This window comes from Episyrphus balteatus, chromosome 2, assembly GCF_945859705.1.
Source record: "Episyrphus balteatus chromosome 2, idEpiBalt1.1, whole genome shotgun sequence".
NCBI lineage: Eukaryota > Metazoa > Arthropoda > Insecta > Diptera > Syrphidae > Episyrphus > Episyrphus balteatus.
Window position 1 is genome coordinate 115,670,114 of NC_079135.1, and position 19,316 is coordinate 115,689,429.

General features: G+C 29.7%; 2 protein-coding genes across 2 annotated transcripts; one reads left to right on the plus strand and one right to left on the minus strand.

The window, feature by feature from the left end:
* Positions 1 to 14: 14 nt before the first annotated feature.
* LOC129909792 (cytosolic endo-beta-N-acetylglucosaminidase) lies at positions 15 to 9,946 on the minus strand. The gene is made up of 5 exons (XM_055986869.1): positions 9,668 to 9,946; positions 5,103 to 5,334; positions 1,531 to 1,679; positions 1,301 to 1,469; positions 15 to 1,245 (listed from the first exon to the last, which is right to left on the minus strand). The coding sequence occupies exons 1-5, from the start codon at positions 9,834 to 9,836 to the stop codon at positions 69 to 71; spliced, it is 1,896 nt and encodes a 631-aa protein (XP_055842844.1). The 5' UTR covers positions 9,837 to 9,946; the 3' UTR covers positions 15 to 68.
* Positions 9,947 to 11,371: 1,425 nt separating this feature from the next.
* LOC129909793 (uncharacterized) lies at positions 11,372 to 18,008 on the plus strand. The gene is made up of 2 exons (XM_055986870.1): positions 11,372 to 11,795; positions 16,765 to 18,008. Exons 1-2 carry the CDS (start codon positions 11,637 to 11,639, stop codon positions 17,278 to 17,280), a joined length of 675 nt encoding a protein of 224 aa, XP_055842845.1. The 5' UTR covers positions 11,372 to 11,636; the 3' UTR covers positions 17,281 to 18,008.
* The last annotated feature ends 1,308 nt before the right edge of the window (positions 18,009 to 19,316 follow it).

Below are 19,316 nucleotides of genomic sequence, written 5' to 3' on the forward strand. Positions count from 1 at the left end.
AAATTGGTAATATTATATTTTATGAATACATTTTTGTGATAAAAAATAATTATATACATATATGTATATCAGTGCATTAAGAAGTCTTCTTTAATTTTAAGATACATTGCATTACTATCCTGTGGCAGAGTTATACTCTCAATATTATTTAAATAAACAGCACCCAAGTAGGCTGACTCTTTTGCAAGTTCTGCCTTCCTAAAGAGCACACCAACATCTTTGACATGGACTGTTGTATCAAAATTTAAAACGTAATAACGAATTTTCCATTCATCGTTCCCAATAACTGGAATTTTAAGATCAACCGCACCTTCATCAAGAACCGTTTTCAATGCATCAACATAATTATCAGTTATTGCAGATAAATAACATCGACCGGGTTGAACTTTAGAAATAAAATAATCCCCCAAGAACACCAAACAATCACCTTCACCCTCATCCATTTGTAATCGGAGAATATAATCTAACTCTCCATCGATTTTCTGCAATTTGTAGGCATATGCAAAAATTAAAGTTCCATCAATTGGATAGTCGGTTGTGAAGAGTCGAAAGCTTATGTCACTTTGAATAACTTTTAAGCTTGATCCACCATTGAAAGCGTTATCAAAGTTTCGTTCAACACAATTATACAACGGTACAGAGGGTTGGAGAGATTGTTTGGACAAACTGAAAAACTGGCCGTTTTTGATTTTTCGTCCTTCCTTATAAACGGCTTTTCCCGACCCAACGCAAAAGTCAGTATATAACGGTAAACTGATGTATGGGTGTGTCGGTATATACTCCCATAACGACCACCAAAATTTGTCATTTCTCAATAGAAAAGCTTCGTTGACTTCATCATTTCCCCCAGAATTTTTGATATCATATCCAAATTGGCTAAGGGTCTCAAAAGTCCAAGCTGGAGCAAAAAATCCATATGAGAAGCCAGTTTTTGAAAGTTTAGCAAGTGTTTGTTTGGTTTGAAATTTAGCCACTTGACCTCTGCCAAATATGTCAATTCCAAAAAATGATTTTGTAGCTGGTTCGCCATGTGTTCGCAAAACGTTGGCTGTTCGCACCAAACTCTTTTCATTCCATGTATAATTTATCAATGTTGCATCGCTTAGTTTGAAAAATCTAACATTTTGATCATTGATTTCATTTTGCCAACTGAGATCTCCTGTATCGATGACACTGTCATACCAGAAAACTATGCCATTTTCTACTTCACTTCTAATTCTAGCTCGAAGCTGTTCGACAAAATAACTATAAATTAAAATAAAAGTTATTAGTTGCAAAGAGAAAATTTTAAATAACTTACAAAAGTTTCTCCACCAGTTGTTTAGCAACTCTACACTCAATGTTAAGAAGCCAACCTTCGAAGCAAAAGTGTTTGCAAAGTTTGACAAGCGCTTCTATTGTTGCATCTATACTTTCTTTGGTCCGTAACATCTCCTCTAGTGGTGGAGAGCTCTCCGTTATATAGGTGCCTGTACCAACAAATTAGTAGTAAGACCTCTAAGATCATTGTATGGAAAATTATAACAATACCTAGAACTTTAACTCCATGAGAATGAGCAGCATTAATCCAGCCACAAGGAGGTATAGTTATATACTTGTGGCTGAAGTAACAAAAATAATCCACTCCAGACCAGTGAAAGAAACGATAGTCATCATACTTAGTAGAGGAATGATAATGCCTACGAAAAAAAGAAATTTTAATTTAAAAGATTTCATTTTTTTTTCAGTAAAAATATTTTTATTAATAATTCTCTATTCAACAAATAGACTTTTAACGCCAAATTCTTGCCATCCTGATTTTAATCGACCATTCGGTTTATGGCTTTTATAATCTCGATATCCTGGGGATCATAACTCTCCCACCATGTATAGGATTCAAACTTGTGATCCCTCTATGGGGTTGGTTGTGTTTGAACTTAGAACGAGGTATGGCAAGCTATGCTGATTTAAATTGTTCCATTTCTGGGGCCAACTTAGTTGGTGTTTTTGCATTTTGTTTACCAGGAATTGGGTAGTTTTGACAGTGAACTCAGTGGGTAAAAAATACTTTCCCCATTTTCGCTTGCGATATTTAATGGCTTCGAAATCTAATCATCCCATATGCAAAATTTTGGAATTTATTTAATGGTCAACAACTGGTGTAATTGTTTTAACTATTTTGTTTGCGTCTTAACTCCGGGTCACTGTGGCGTATGTGTAAGTTTTTTATATTGAAATATCTTATTGGTCTATACAAATTACAAAAATTGTAAAATATGGTACATAATTTTTGTTTTTATTTATTAGACTTCTTACGGCCGATTTCTTCACAGAGTCCTAGCGCTAGTATCGGTCCTAGTCCAAAAGTTAGTACTCAAATCGGTATCAAATCATTTCTTCACCCAAGTACTAAGCCCTAGAACTGTCAATTTTAGACCGAGTACTACTTAGGACTCGGTACTAGCTAGCTCCTCAAAATTAGCTAGGACCTGGTTATTATACCAATCGTTAGTACTCAAATCGGTACCAAGTGATTTCTTCACACAAGTACTAAGCCCTAGTACTGTCAAATTGGTACCGAGTTTTACTTAGGACTTCGCAAAAGTTAGAACCTAAAAATCGACAGTCTAGCGACGATAATACTCAAATCTTATTGAGTTTTTGCATTTATTTTAAAATTGTATGAGCATTTTTGAACTTTGGTGTGCTTTGAAATGTGTAATTTTCGAATTTATTGATTTTTATTCTAATTTTGGCATTTTGTAATTTTTTTTTTTAAGATATATCGCAATAGCAATGCAGTTTTTGAATAAATTATTATGAAATAAAAACGTTCGCTTTGCAGAAAATTATCCATTTCTAATAGGAAAACCAGAGTTTATGAAATTATAAATGAAGTCACCTGCATACAATTTTAACTCAAAATATCATCTTTCGGCACTATTTTACGGGCAGTGGTATCAGTGATGGCCGTCCGACATCTGTCTTCCAATTTCCAACACAAAATGTCTTCTATTTACAAATAGTAGGCGTTTTTTTGGCATAGCTATCCGCAGCTTGGTTTAGCTTCTATTCATATCGGCAGCTGCATGTTGTTTTTGTAAAACATCTAAACGCCAACTGCGGATAAGGATAGTAATGCAAAAAAAAAAACACAGCTAGTATTGCAGACTATGATCAAAATTGTCTTCATTAGATTCGCCCAATGACTGCTATAAAACAAAACTGCACCAAAACAATAAATATTCAGTTTTCAAAAAATTTATTTTTATTGAGTTATGAACATCCGCAACGCAAACTGTCTTTTAAATAATTACTTATTTTAACATGGTTTTTCTTTTGGTCGGTGACTGCTTTATCTGTGGCTTTCCCAGGTTATTGAATAAGCTACGATTCGTTGGTGAACTAGCTATCAGGCTTGCCGGCACTTATGAACAAAATCTTGACATTCTCTTCGTTCTTGATTGTGAAGGTTCTTGATAGGATTTATCTTCTTTTCTTGTTGTTCTTGTTCTCCAATCATCACAATATTTTTTAAATAATTTTTATGGTTATTTCATTAAAAATGGACTGTTTTTTGTCTGTTAATATTTTGTAAAATTTGCTGAAATATCAAAATAAAATATTTCAAGCATCAAAATGTTGTCAAAATGACAGTTATACCAGTTTTATACGAATTATTTCTTAGGACCGCGTTGTGAACTTAGATCAGGTCCTATAAATGTGAAGAAATGCTCAGGTTTAGGACCGAGTACCAGAGCTAGGACCTGGTCTAGCTAGACCGGGTACTAGGCAGGCTTAGGACTAATGTGAAGAAATTGGCCGTTAAAAACCTTTTTCATTTGAAAATAGGAACAAATAATTTTGGCCACATTTTTGGGTCAAATACACCTATGTACGCTGTTGAATTCAGTTGATTTTCTTGCAATGATCATATTGTAGACAATCTCATTTGTAATGGCCACTTTTCAAGAAAAAACTTAAGCACAGAATTTGACTCGATGAATTATTTGCTTCCCCTAAATATTGGGTATGAATTATGTCATCTAGTTTTAGCAGAATGTTATCCAGCGCTATTCTTTAAGTGACTCGATCCTCGCACCTGATATACAGCCTCATTTCTAGTTCCTCAAACCAGACAAAATAGCACGATTTAAGACAGCCGATATTCAGGAAGCTATACCGTTTTCAGAACATAATTTAGGTTGAAACTTAAAGTAATACTGGTAATCCTGTTTAAACATAAAGCATAAAGGGGGGTGTTAGTCGGAAGTCTGAAGATGTGCTCTATTATAAAGTATCTTTGCAATTTCTCAAATTCGTCATGTTCTTTGAAGCCTGGCATTTTTCCAAGTACAACTTATAGCTTTTATATAGTCTCTCAGCTTTTCTTGTAGGTGCAGACAGAAATCTAGTCTATTCCATGATATCGATACTATTTCATCACATCTAAAAACTTCGCTCCTAAGAACCATTTTTTCTCCCTTGTGTAACGCCGTCTATTATTATTTTATAAATTATAAATGTTATGTATTTTATTACTGATTCAAATTCATAAATGTTTTAAAAATGTTTTCTTAAAAACTGAAAAAAACTTGGCGAGGCATTTTTGTAAAATTGAAATGGTATTCTGTTTCCTGCTAGGGCTTTGTTGTTTAGCACATAGAACTTCTTCCGTGATATACCAAAAATATAATAATGCATTCTGTGCGTTACTGTTAAAAGCATTTGCATTTTCCGTAGACCTCTCGGTACCGACAGCTTTGATCCGTCTTTGAATTCCCAGATATACATAATAATTATTTCATTACAAAATGTGAAAGTTCTTAATAAAATGCTTAAAAAGTCTGAATATAGTCAGATTTGCTCTGCTTTTTTCAGAAGAACGAAATCTCTCTTAACTATACTAACAAAGAAAAATCTTCACTGGAAAAATGGAAAGCTGGTTTTGCATCGAAATCTGTTTCTGATGGAAACTTACTGCCAAATTCACCCGATTTGGTAACAATAACTGATCCGAATATTTTTTCGCGAAACATTTTCATTTATGAACACATTTATCTCAAATAAGTGTTGAAATTTAAATTAGAGATCAAATTGAATTTATTTAAAGAAAAACTTACCGATCTTCCAAGTAGTTTCCCATCATATCATGGCAGACAAGAACTTCTTTTTTGTTTTCTTCGTTGACTGTGTCGCGACTACTGCTCAAATATGGAAACAAACTTCCCAGATAGACTGCATTCTGCCTTGGAGCTAATGGCACCACCAGATTTCGCCAATCTATATCCTTGCTTCGAATATCAAATTCCCACAACTGCTTATTTGTCACAATTGGTCGAGCCTCCAATTTATCTTCAAAAGAAAACATTTTTCTAATTAAATTAATTATTACTTCTCGTTTGGCTATGTAAAGTTCAACTGCAATTAATTAACTGGTCGAAAAAATTCTTTACAAAACTTATTTATATGCATTTTAGCGAAAGACTAGTTCTTATCTCAAAGTTTCATAGAAAAAGGAAACCGTATTTGTTTTTGCTATGCTTATGATTGTTATCAATCTCTTTATTGAATGCAGCTTGGCTGGCAATGAAGGCCATTTGGCGGGTTAGCTTTAGTTTTGATTGATAAAATTCTGTTGAGGGAGTCTTGTGATAAAACGGCTACACAATGTCTAGCAGCGCTGAAGCGTTTCTTATACATGTTTTTTTTTATTATTAAATTTACTACATTGATGATGCAATTAGTGGTTACCTTATGGTTGTGGTATTATTGTAGAGGTCATATGAGAATGCATTTTCACTTCCACGTTTTTTGTTAAAACAAAAAATATTTAAGTATCTAGTAGTTAGTTTTTAATTAAAAAAGAGGTGTTTAACAAAATAATATAATTTACATAAATGTTAATTAATTACAAACATATATAGGTTTATAAATTAAGAACATTTTAAACTTATTCTACAACTTTTTCCTTTTAATCTAACAGTTTCCCGGATTCTCTTTTATCAAAGAGAATTTGAATAGTTTTTCACAATTTTTTCATTTTTTACTTTTACACCATTTGATTTAGAAAAACCTGTGTCTCAAGTCTTATCTACATTGGAAAACTTAAAAAAAAAAATTATGCAGATTGCATAGTTTTTGGTTTAAAAACAATTTGTACTTCTTTTACGAATTCCCGATCTGTGAAACTGTGAACTGATAAAAAATTTATCATTTTAGTTTTCACATGAAAGAGTTTTGAAGTTTGTTTTAATTTTTTAACTTTATTTTTATTTGTTTTAATTTTTTCATAAATCCAGAATGGAATTTATTATGAAAACGTGATAAAACTTAGCACTTCACAGTTTCACAGATCGGGAATTGACCCACTGCTTACTCCACATAAAAATGATTTCAAAAATTGATTAATACAAAAAGCTTTCAAATTCTATCAATTCTTTTACATTTAATAGTATGAAATCTAAAAAAATAACCTAATGTTGTTTTAAATAGTGGAGTAACTAAAGCTCAAAAATTGGCAATATTAGGGAACCCGGCCGAACAGCTTAGATTTTGATGATCTTTTTTTTTCAAACGTCGGTAATTAAAAATACTTTAAAGTCTATAGATTAAAAATTGCCGGTGTTGCCGTTTTGATTTTTTAAATTTAATGAAGATTTTTGTGAACAAAAACAAATTTTTTTCAAATATTTTTCTTAAATTTCATAAATTAATTGATGCCAAAAGATTGTCTAGGAAATTCAAGCGATAGATGCAATTTTCTTATTAATTGACTTCAAACACAAAAAAAATATTTGAACACAACGGCAACATCTACAATATTCAAATATACATTTTTTAAAAGCTAGAAGCTTAGTCATATATGTAAAATTAAAATTAAGTTAATTGAATGAACGGCTTTTAAAAGAATTGTTATTGAAATCAGATTTTTGAAAAAAAAATTATTGAAAAAATTTTAACATGGCGTTTTTTAAACTTGGTCGTAATATAAAATGCATTTATTTTCAAATTTTTTTGGGAGCATTTATTATGATTTCAAATTATAAAAGGAAATGTCAATATGTATTACGGTTTATGAAAAAAATTAAAAAGTATTTCATTTTCGAAGAACTTTTTTCAATAAAAGTTTTGAAAAAAAATGTAACTTATTTTTTTTTTTTAAGTTCAACATCTAAACATAAAATTATTTTTTATTCATTTAATAACCCTTACTGTTGAAAGTTAGCAAAAATTTAAAGTTCCTATTTACCACAGTCTTTGAGAAAATTAATTATTTCAATGTAAAAATTCAGTTTTAATAAAAAAAACCAACTGATAATATTTATGGCCAAAAATTTTTTTTAAATAAATTCATATTTTATTAGAAAAAGTTTGGAAAAAAGTCATTTTAAATTTTTCTAATAACATTTTTTTTTAAATTCTGGTTTGAGGACCATTTTTTCAAAAAGTCTGGATTAAATTTAGTGGATTTAAATTTAAGAGATAAGAATGAGCTTCTGGCTTTTTAAAAATGTATATTAAAATCTTGTAGGTGTTGCCGTTGTTTTCAAAATATTTTTTTTTGTGTTTGAGGTCAGAATGTTAGAAAATTGCATTTATCGCTTAAACGATGGAAGATTGTCCCTTACTGCCTTTTATATATTTTCCTTAAATTACCTAGAGAATCTTTTGCTATCATTTGTTTTATGAAATTTATGCAAAAAAAATGGTTTTGTAAAAAAAAAATAATTTTAATTTTAAAAAACAATACTGCAACACCGGCAATTTTTAATCTATAGACTTTAAAGTATTTTGAATTACCTTCGTTTGAAAAAAAAATCGTCAAAATCAGAGCTGTTCGGCCGGGTTCCCTAATAATTTGCTTTAGTTACTCTACTAAAAATTATTATTCAAACATTTAGAAATATTTTAGTTTTTAGAAAGTAGATTAAGCTGTTCTTCACTCTAAGCCGACGGTATTATGTAGTTTTCCTTCACTCTATAGAGGAGTATACTACGGCTTTAACTTTTTTTAAGGAGTGATGTAACATAAATTAGAGGATATTTTGATTTTTAGCTGTGTGTGTGTCACTTTTCTAAAGAGTGTACAAAAATTAAAGCAAGATTTGAGTTAAACAGAAAACATAGTTTTCAGTCTTTTGATTGTAATTTTTTTTTTTTTTTTGACTCAGAAAGTGCATAGGATAGTTGAAAGGATTATTTATACAGTTTCCACGGCTTTGTATACAGATACGCACATGTCAAAATTTTCTATGACCATTGGGCATAAATTCGGCTGAATTTCGCTGATGGGTAATTCCACGGAAGTTGATCACCAATACTGCCCATAATCTCGTAAAGGCCCTAACTACAAAATTTTCGATTTTGATTTTTTTGCATATTTGGAGTTAGTGCATTGTCTCTGTTTTATCCTCATTTATTTTTTTAGGGTAGGTCTTCAAATACGTCCGAAAATTCAAAATGTACTTTTCATTTTTTTCATTTTTATATGCAAATTGCGATATTAGATTTACTGTTTCCCTCTATAACTCAGAAGTAAGAAAAATGTAGTAAGGGCCTTTACGAGATTATGGGCAGAATAGGCAAAAATGAAAGTAAAAATGTGAAATTTAATGATGATACCTATAAAAATACTTATACATTTTGCTTTAATTATTTCACATTAGTTTAATTTTTTGTACATACCTCAATCTAAAAATTAAAAAAAAAAATGAGGAATTTTTTTATTAAAAAATAGGAAAAATTAATATTCTTAAAGTTTTCACTGTTTTAAAAACCCTAGAATAATCTATATTGACAGTGAACGCGCATTTTAATACAAAATTGAAAAAATTTTCTCAAAAAATCTCGAGTTAATTATTCTGATGTATATGTATGTATACGGAGATTCTAACCCTGATAATTTATTTATTGTGTAAATAGTGCTTAAATACTTGAAATTTGAAGTTATTGATTTTTTCTTTAATGTTTACCTATATAATTTTTTTTTAAATACATTTTTTCTTACAGTGTCACATCCGTTACAAAAAAAATATGTCACACCCGTTACATTTTTTAATTGTTATAAAACCACATATTTTTTAATAATTAAATTGAATATATGCTTACTGGAAACGTAATTAATTCTCCTTTCATATTGAATACAATATTCACGAGTTTTCATTTAAAAATCTACAATGTGAATAGTACACAAGCCAGGAACAAAATATGATGATACTGTGTCACACCCGTAATAATGGAAATATCCTGATGGAGAGTTAAATCACTGGTAGTTGTGTTTATCATATCTTATGATTGAATAAAAAAATAAACTGTATTTCTATTTATGTAATTCAAATCTTGCGTTAATTTTCAGACACCCTACATATGAAAAAAAAAAAACTTTGTTAAAACTAAACAACAACTAACGTTCAAACAAATGCAAATAGGTAGGGATAAATCTTACTAAAAACCAGGAGTAAATCCAGATTACCCCGTAGAAGGTACTAAAATTACTACGGAGTAAACCATTTTTTACCCTTTTGTGACGTGAAGGAACACAAGGCCACAAAAAGTGCACATATATGTACTTAAAGTGTACTCTCAGTGGAGTGGAGGAAAACGACACTAGTTTTTATGTGTACTTATGCGAAGTCCGAACCCTAGTTTACTCTTTTGAAAATTCCCTTGAAGTACTAAAACTCACCACATTTGTCACAACATTTCCCCTCCTCCTTAACACTGGAACTGTTGCAATATCTACCACTAGCAAAATGCAAAATTCTAGACGTAAACATTAAACAGATTTCATAAAGTTGCCATTCAATTAATTGAATCGCTATACTTGTATTAACTAAAAAATATGAAATCATCATTGAAAATTTCACTTTAAACAAACAGGTTGCTTAAAAAAAAAAAAGCTACTATAAAACACTCAGCCACCTTCACTAAACAAAACAAATACTATCCATAAGGCCGATACGATACCGATAGTAGCAGTGTTAAGAGATGTATACTTTCTTGTCAATAACAAAGGAAAAAATAAGGAAAATTATTTTTGTTTTAACACTTGTTTTTCATACTTCTCAAATTGAGAAAAGTATTTTTTTAACTGCTTACGGTTTCTGTTGTGGTAGTCCCTTTTTTACTTGCGATATATAGGCACTATTATATCAAATTATGCATTCGTACGAAAAAAAAGTTGGGATAACAATCAGACATGACTTTACGATGATAGAAAATGTCATAAAAATGGGTCCCGGAAGTCCGTCTGTATACGAAGCTACAGCCTAAACGGATGGACTCATGATTGACATCAAACTTGGTATGTAACTTTTTTTGGCGACTCTTCTGAGAGGGTTTTTGAATTTTTTTTTAATCAAAAATAACGGTACATAAGTAGGTTTTAAGACAAGGTCTATCATTTTTTTTTAAATCAATACTAATGGTACCTGCCATTGAACCGTTTTTCATTATTAATGGTACCTGTCATAGAAGCGTTTTTTTTTATACAAAAACATTATTATATGATTTTAATATGAGTCAAAAATATAAATATTGATTTTTTTTTTTTTTTGAAAAATTAAATTTTCGAAAACGAAATATTGAAATTGTTTGAACTTTTGGTTTGAGATGTTGAATAATAATAGCTACAAAATGACATACCAATTTTATTTTAAAACTTTTTTTTGAAAAAAATTAGTTTTTTTTTAAACGGCTCTAACGATTTAAAAAAAAAATATTTTTTCTAAAAATGCATCTTAATAACAGAAATTAAACTGCATACTTATTTTGGAGCTCAATTTGATTTAACATGCTGTATTTTAATTTGAAAAACGAACTTTGAGTTTTTTTTTATTTTTTCATATGCATTTACCAAATATCTATATATAAAGTCTTACAAATTTTAGTATTTTGAACATTTTATTTTATTTCTGAGTCCGAAGCCGTGGTGCACTTTTCATATCAATAATACTATTAGAGGCTTGGCCAATTCCTCGCAACTATTACTGGAAAAAATGCTTTAATGAAGTAGAGGTTGGGATACGAACCCCGACCTCTGACGTCATAGTCCCTTGCACTAGCCACTGCGCTATATGGAGTGGCAATACATATTTTAAAAACATTCCAGAATATTAAAATAATTGAAATGTTATAAGAAAATTTTCTGAATTGGGTCATCTTCATGGCTTTTTTCTAAAGGCACAAGCCTTTTTTGTTTACGGACTTTTGAAACCCAGTCCTCTATAAACACTTTGCCTATAAATTCACCTCAAAAACGAGTGTATTTTCCGTCAAATAATCGCATATTCCTTTTACGCTCTTGTTCGTAGACATGTAGATATTTTGTTTTTTCTTTTTGTTGTAAGCTTCCACACTTTATACCGAACTTGCTTGCTGCCAGCCCAACCAACCAAGTCCTAGTCCAGTGTTGTCAAACTTTTTATCGAGCAAGCTACATAAGAATTAGAAACGGACTATTCTTCTTTTTTTTTTAAACAAATCAATCAATTGATTATTTTTCTTGTTACCATAAGGGCTGTTATTGTAATCTAGCACAGGCAAAAAAAAAGCAAACAGTTTACTGATTAAATATTTGCATATGCTCTGACTACCCACCTTAAACTTAAAAAACACATAAATTATCATCAACCCTCATTTGACAAAGTTATATCATGTCCCAATCAGAAGCTACCCAAGTCAATCCAGATGATCTGCAGGATCTCAAGAATCGAATGAAACTAATTGCAGATGCTGACCCTAAACAGTATCATAATGAATACTCTTTGATTCGTTATCTACGAGCTTTTAAAACCGCCGATGCTGCATTTCAGGTAAAATAAATCAATAAAAAAAAATTCATAATTAATACAAAATTTCAAAAATAAGATACCGAGAATAAAAAAAAAATAAGAACGTAGGAGGGTGTCTTCTTGTAACCTTATCTGACATGTGTGTGTAGGTGTAGTTGTTGTACAAACGAAACAGAAACGTGAGGAAAAATCAATTTCCTAAATATTTTGTTTACAAGTTAATGTCAATTGGAATTGTCCTATGATAAGATAGTTGAATTTTTTCTTCCCTTTGCAAAATACGGAAACTTAAATAATACATATGCTTACAAACGAATCTAGGTTGGTTATAGGTTTTGAAAAAACAAACATACACTTCGCGTCACTTGAATAGAAACAACAATTTTTCTTTAGAAAATACCGATTGGCGCTTCGGTGAGGTAACTTAGTAGATTTTTGGTTTTGCATTTTCAAAGAGGAACTTTTAATAAACAATGTTGTAAAAACAAAAAACCCAAAACAGAAACCGTATGGCTACTAGTTGCGTTTTTTCGCATTACTTCACAAAAAACAGTGTTTTTTTTGCGTCACTTGAATAGAAACAAGCTCTTAAATTAGATAAAAATGATGAAAAATCATGGACAACACTAATTTTTGTTAAGCAGTTTTAAACTTTGACATTATTTGCACATTATAACCAATTATGGACTACGAGCTTCCATTAGGCATCACATAAAATGCATAAATAGAATTAAACATTGAAAATGCACTTGTACTGTACACAATCGTGGACCTAATTGGAGAAAGTGACTATAGTGTTTGGTAACTTCTTACAAATTAAGAAAATGACATTTTCAACAATTTAAGGTTTGAATAAGTGAAATAAATTTTCGTTTTCATCCGGAATGCATCTGTTTTGTTTCTATTGCGTTGTTTTTTTCTGGAACTCTCCTTGTGCAATCTCTAAGAGGGTTGTTTTTCCACGTTCCTAAACTTCCCAAGAGCTTCTTCCATTATTTCTTTGTAAAAGTTTGCATCTTTTTTCGAAGCGTGAAGCTTCAATTTTCCTATTGCACATCATAAAAACAAAGCGTATTACTATAACACATTTTATTGCCCTTTATTGGCGATGCGATAAAAGTTATTCTTTCATAAACCAATGAAATAGGACTAATATTAACGTGGTCCATCTGAGTTGGTATGTTTTAATTTAAAATACAACTCTTTACCTCACTTCTTTTCAGTTCGAATGCAACTATAAAATAGTTAACTTTTTTGTAAACTTAGTAGAACTTAAAATGTTGTTATTTTGCATTTTGAGGGTTTTTAAATGTTGTGCACCTTTTATAACTTCCATGATGGAACAAACCAACACATTACCATCGCACTAACACCACGTTTTTGACCGATTTTAGCGGCAAAGTGAAGGAAATTGCTGCTAGTTTTTAAATTATTTTTTTCTCTGCTCTTGATTTGGATCTCACCTGTCTTATTTTTTTTATTCAATCACTAGTTTACGATATTTCAAAAATATTCTCATACAAATTTGGCAAATTTTCCAATATCTTTCGCGATTTTGCATAGTGCAAGTGCATTTCCAATGTTAGCTGCTATTTATGGATTTTCTGTGATGCCTATTGGTAGCTCGTAGCCCATATTTGGTTATAATGTGCAAATAATGTCAAAGTTTAAGACTGCTTTACTAAAATTAGTGTTGTCCATGATTTTTCATCATTTTTATCTAATTTAAGAGCTTGTTTCTATTCAAGTGATGCAAAAAAAACACTGTTTTTTGTGAAGTAATGCGAAAAAACGCAAGTAGTAGCCATACGGTTTCTGTTTTGGGTTTTTTGTTTTTACAACATTGTTTATTAAAAGTTCCTCTTTGAAAATGCAAAACCAAAAATCTACTAAGTTACCTCACCGAAGCGCAAATCGGTATTTTCTAAAGAAAAATTGTTGTTTCTATTCAAGTGACGCGAAGTGTATGTTTCCTGTTTTAAAGTTTTATTTACACTTCAATCCAATTAACGTAATATATCTCATTTTAATGGGAGAATGATTCAAACTTTAAAAGTTTACGTGGGAAGTTTATCTTTCCATAGGCTATAGTTTATATTAAATCATTGCACTTTGAAGGTCATGTGTCTGTGTATCATCTGTGCGAGAGTTACGACGTCACACAAATTGTTAATTTATTTATTATTCATTCTATATACCTAACAATTAATTGATATGAAGAGAGAGCAAATCTTTTTTATGGGTGTCAATTGGAAGAGACAGTTAATTTAAATAAATCGAATTTTATTTTTTCCGTTAAAGTGACTTTTTCAATTAACACGGCATGCATTCAAACAATTGAAACTATTTTTTTTTTTATTTAAATATAATTATGTAATGATATTGGGTAACTATTAGTACTTTCTCTTCTTAGCTTTAATTCAGTTTAAGTTTGAACAACTCTATTGTACATGTTGAAATTGTTGCTTAGGTTTTTTTGATACAAAAATATTTAAAAAGTTTTATGGTTTTTTTTTCTCAAACATACATGCAAGTATTCAATATAGAGTCAATTGTAGGATTCAAAATAGCACTGACTCTATAAAGTCTCAAATCCCGCCATTTATCAATTTATTCCTCATGGAGTTTCAGAATAAAATTTTGCGTACAGAATAACTATTATTCCATTGAAATGTGATACATATTGGTTGAAAAAAATCTTTTTTTTTATTTATTTATTTTTAAACTTAATACATATATAAAGTAAATTTTTAATACTTCTGAAATTTAGGCGAAGGAGCCTAAAAATATATAAATGTATACATAGTTTTAATTTAATTTATTGCGCAATAAGCTGGTTTAGATTAAATGTCTTTTTTTTTGTAATTCATTTTCCTTCTATTACAAACTAAAACAATATTTATTACTTGAAAATTTAAATTTTTGGCTTTATAATAAAAAAAAAACTATCAAAATTCAAGCATATCATGCATTGAAAAAATGTTTTAATGCAAATTGATTTTTTTTTTTGCATTAAAAAAAAAAGTTTTCAATAAAAAAATGATTGCATTAAAAAATGTTTTTGTAAAATAATAGCGCAAAATGTATACAAAATATGCATATGATAGGTCAAATAGCCAATCGTCAAATTTGAAAGAAAGTCAACGAAGATTATGGAAACAAAATCATTGCACACATTTTGCAATGAAATTTTTATTTTGAAGGCAAAACATTTTTGATTTAAAATAAAAAAATTAAACCACCCGTTGCAAAAACCGGTTAACTCCATTTAATTGAATGTCAAGACGAAAAAAAAATATAATAAAGTTATAAACCTACTCATTTCGTCAAAATTGATTTATTTTAGAAAGATAAATAACAGACAAAACTGTTGAAATCCAAAAATATTATTTAAATGTAAAGTAAAAATTATAAACTTTTGTTTTTGGGGTTTCTTGGGTCTAGTACCTTTTTTTTCGATTTTAAAATAGTTTTTAGACGTTAATGCAAATCCAAACTGTTAAAATTTGTTTTTTTCACCTGAGATTCGCCGTAAAATGACATTTATAAAAACAAAACGGAACGTTTTTTTTTTCTTGTAATTTCTGCTCTTTCTGTATGGATTTTCCTTAGTTTCAAATTGTCCCAAAGTATTTACCTCAACTAATTTGTACTGGATTAGAAATGGTGAAGTAATTTCCAATGTTTGTTGTTGAACAGTTTTAAATTTTTACTGACTAGACTTCACGAAAACACAACTAAAACTACGATAGCTATGGATAGTTAAAAGAACCACTGTTTTAAAAAGTTAAAGAGTTTAAAATATGTTTTGTTTTTGCATATATTTGATATTCTACAAAAACCATCAACATTTTTTTCCAACAGCTTTTATTTTTCAAACGTCCAAAAAGACATTTTTATTGCTCGTTGCTCTTAAATGGCATGATTATCGAAACAAAAAAGTTGAACTCATTTAAAAGCCAAAAATTTTCCTACAAAGAGTTTTATGACATCTTTTTCGAAAGAGCCATTTTAAGAGTCACTGTATTAAAAAAAAAACTGCCGGTTTTTTAAATTTCCATTTTTGAAGATTTTCCAAAATTAGGTATCAATATTTTAAGTTGATAGACTCATCCGTTAGATAGACAGAGTGGTGGATTGATGTTTTTCTATTTATTATAATCGTCAGGTTATGTTTGATTGTTATCTTAACTTCGATTTCTTTTTTAGAATGACGCATACCTACACATCGTCGCTATATGCTAAGTGCATATATATTTTTTTTATAGCACCCTCCATATCTTAAGTAAAAATTCAACATGTTACGCAAGCCTAGATAAAATTTACAAGAAGAGATTACATTCGTTACTATCGTTTACAGTCATAAATATTTGTTTTCTAATTATACGAGTATAGTTTGCATTTAGATAACTTGAACAAAGAAGTAAATGGGTATTTCCCTTCCAAACTGAAATAAAATCGCAGAATCTGTGAATTGAAAATAAAGTAATAATAATAATAATCTTGATTTGTAAGGAAATGGCCGTTAGATAACTTAAGAAAATACAAATAATTCATTTTGCAGAATGACTCGCATCAATCGAAAGTCTTGTTTTTCAAGAGGCTAGTTAATTTAAAAATAGAAAAACATATCTTTGCCGATTTTATACAAGGTTTTTTCTTTTTTTTATTAAATGATAAATGATAAAACTCGGTTCTTTGCTTTTCAAAATTTTGGGTTTCACGAATCTGCTTAAAAGTGCATTTTTTACGTTTTCCAAGAGAGTTTTTTATATTTTTATTTTCAAAAATAAGTTCTCGTACTTAAAAAAAAAAAACAAGGTTTAGGAACCAACGCATGTCGTCGGTCTCTATTCAAACCTCGAAATTCCACTTTTTACCGAAAGTTACTTTGGAATTCCTACTTTTATAAATAAACTCATAATTATTTTTTAACAAGAAATTACATTTTTTACTTTTGAATTTATAAATAACTTTTATTTTCTTAAAGGCAATTTTAAAAACCAACAAATGGCGCGAAGAATATGGTGTCCAATCCCTTGCCGAAAGTGAAGATCTCAAAAAGTACAGCAACAAAGCGCGTGTTTTGCGTCACCGTGACTGTACTGGACGTCCAGTTATTTATATTCCAGCGAAAAATCACAATTCATCCGATCGTGATATCGATGAACTGACCAAATTCATTGTCCATTGTTTAGAAGAAGCTGGCAAAAAATGTTTCGAAGAAGTCACCGACAGTTTATGCATAGTCTTCGATCTAGCTGATTTCAGTACATCCTGCATGGACTATCAGCTTATCAAGAATCTTATCTGGTTGCTAAGCAAGCACTATCCTGAACGTTTGGGTGTTTGTTTAATCATCAATTCACCGGGATTTTTCTCCACAATATGGCCAGTGATTCGAAATTGGCTCGATGAGAATACTGCCAAAAAAGTCATTTTCGTAGATAACGAAACAGATTTGTGCAAGTATCTTATACCGGATATTTTGCCAACTGATATGTAAAATTATTAAGATATCATTATTATTATTGGATTTTTTTTTTTAGCAAAAACACAAAATAACCCACTCATCATCAAAAGAAATGATGTAAATAATAGAGACCTACATTAATGTACCTTATTTATAGAGCTGAAACTAATATAATAATAATACAACAAAAAATATGTATATTTTAAGTTATTGCATAGTAAATATAAACAAAAAAAGCAACTTCCATTTGGGAGTTAATATACAAAGCAAACATTAAAAATTTCCATTAAAACACTATTTTTTCTTCTTTTTGTTGTTGTTTATAATAATTGTTTTATGTTAACGTTTTATTGATGTCACTAGTTTATAAAATTAGTATATAAATGTCATTAACAAAAATTTGCAGTCAAATTATTTTCTATTACGAAATACATATGAACATACATACACATAAATATATATACGAGTACATACAAATTGTATTTTATATTCTATAAAAAAATATTGAAAGTGAAAACAATGAACTTGTTATTGGATTAGAGTATTGCATTTCTTTACTTAAAGCTTTCGCTTGAAAAGCATACATACTACATACATTGCATATATAATTTGAAAATAGTAAAAATTATAAAAAAAAAGAGACTAGAAGATAGAATATAATTAATAAAATAGCAACAATTGATATGTGTGTGAGTTATGTAATTACGAAAAAAATACTTGTGTATAAAGAAAAACTAATAAAACATAGTTTAACTGAAATACTTTTAGCAGTTTTTTTTTGTTTTATTAAAAGATTTGTATGGAATTTTGATTATCAAAGCTGAAGTAAAATGAGACGAAACAACTAACGACCTCCTTGATGTAACTACACTCTAGTCATTTTATACTTATGTATTTATATACATACATAGTTTTAAACTTTGAAAGTACTACGAGCTAAAAAAATAAAAATTCTAAACGATTTAGTAAATTGTTAAAGCCATTAAGTAAGTTACTATTTAAAAATCAGTGTGGTTTTTCGCTTAGTACCTTACTAAAATGGCTTTAGAAATTTATTTAATCGTTTACAATTTTGCGACATTGGGTTTAAAAATTATAAAATGTGAAAATATGATTTGAGAATATAAATAAGATTAGAAGTTTTCGTCGCTGCAACCTTTACTTGTGATTTATTTAATTTGTATAAAATGTAGTAAAAAATGATGAGATAATCTGAAGATTTTTTTAATAAGATGTAACGAACTTATTCCTCATACCTTAAAAACTTGTCTTCGATTACGACTAACTCACGATTACTTAAACAGCTGTTTGAATTTATGGAACTATTTTAGTAATAAAAAAAAAAAATGTCGCTATATTTAATGCATTGGTCCGTAGCTCACTCATGTGATTATGGTCTGAAAAAAACAATGTTTAGTCTGTCCTCTCCAAAGTATGGTGCATCAATATTTTTTTTTCAGGGACATAGAAATTAGAAAGCAAAAAAAGTGAGGGCGTGAGTACAAAAGCGGGGTAAACCACTTTTTTCCAGATGAGTCTTATTTAAAAACACATCTCTATTTGGCAAGGTAGAGATAATGCTTCAATTTCTGTATCGAAAATACATTTTCCAAGAAGAATTTGATATTTCCCATTTCGTTTGGAAACAAAACTCTGTAGATGCGGTTCTACAAGTATGAGTTTACCCAACCAATAAATCTTGGTTGAAATCCTAGAGATTCAAGTTTAAGACGAATGCTTTCGCAAAGTCAGTGTAAACTTTTTCAACTTCATTTCCATTCTCAAGAACATTTAATGTTTTTGAGACAAATTCACTGAGGTTCGTTGTTGTTGATCTAACTTTAAGAAAACCGTTGTGGACGGGTGAGAAAATTTAGCCCGTTTGAATAAAATTTTCAAGAAGAATTTGATATTTTTGTTTGTCTTGAAGCTTCAAGGCGTTTTATAGTTAAAATAACGTGAATTGCGTTCAAATACAACCCGTTGATTTCGAAAAGGCATTCGATAGACAGCAATGATATCTGATATGGGTTTCTTTTTGACAGCAGAAGTAACAAAGCTTGATCGAA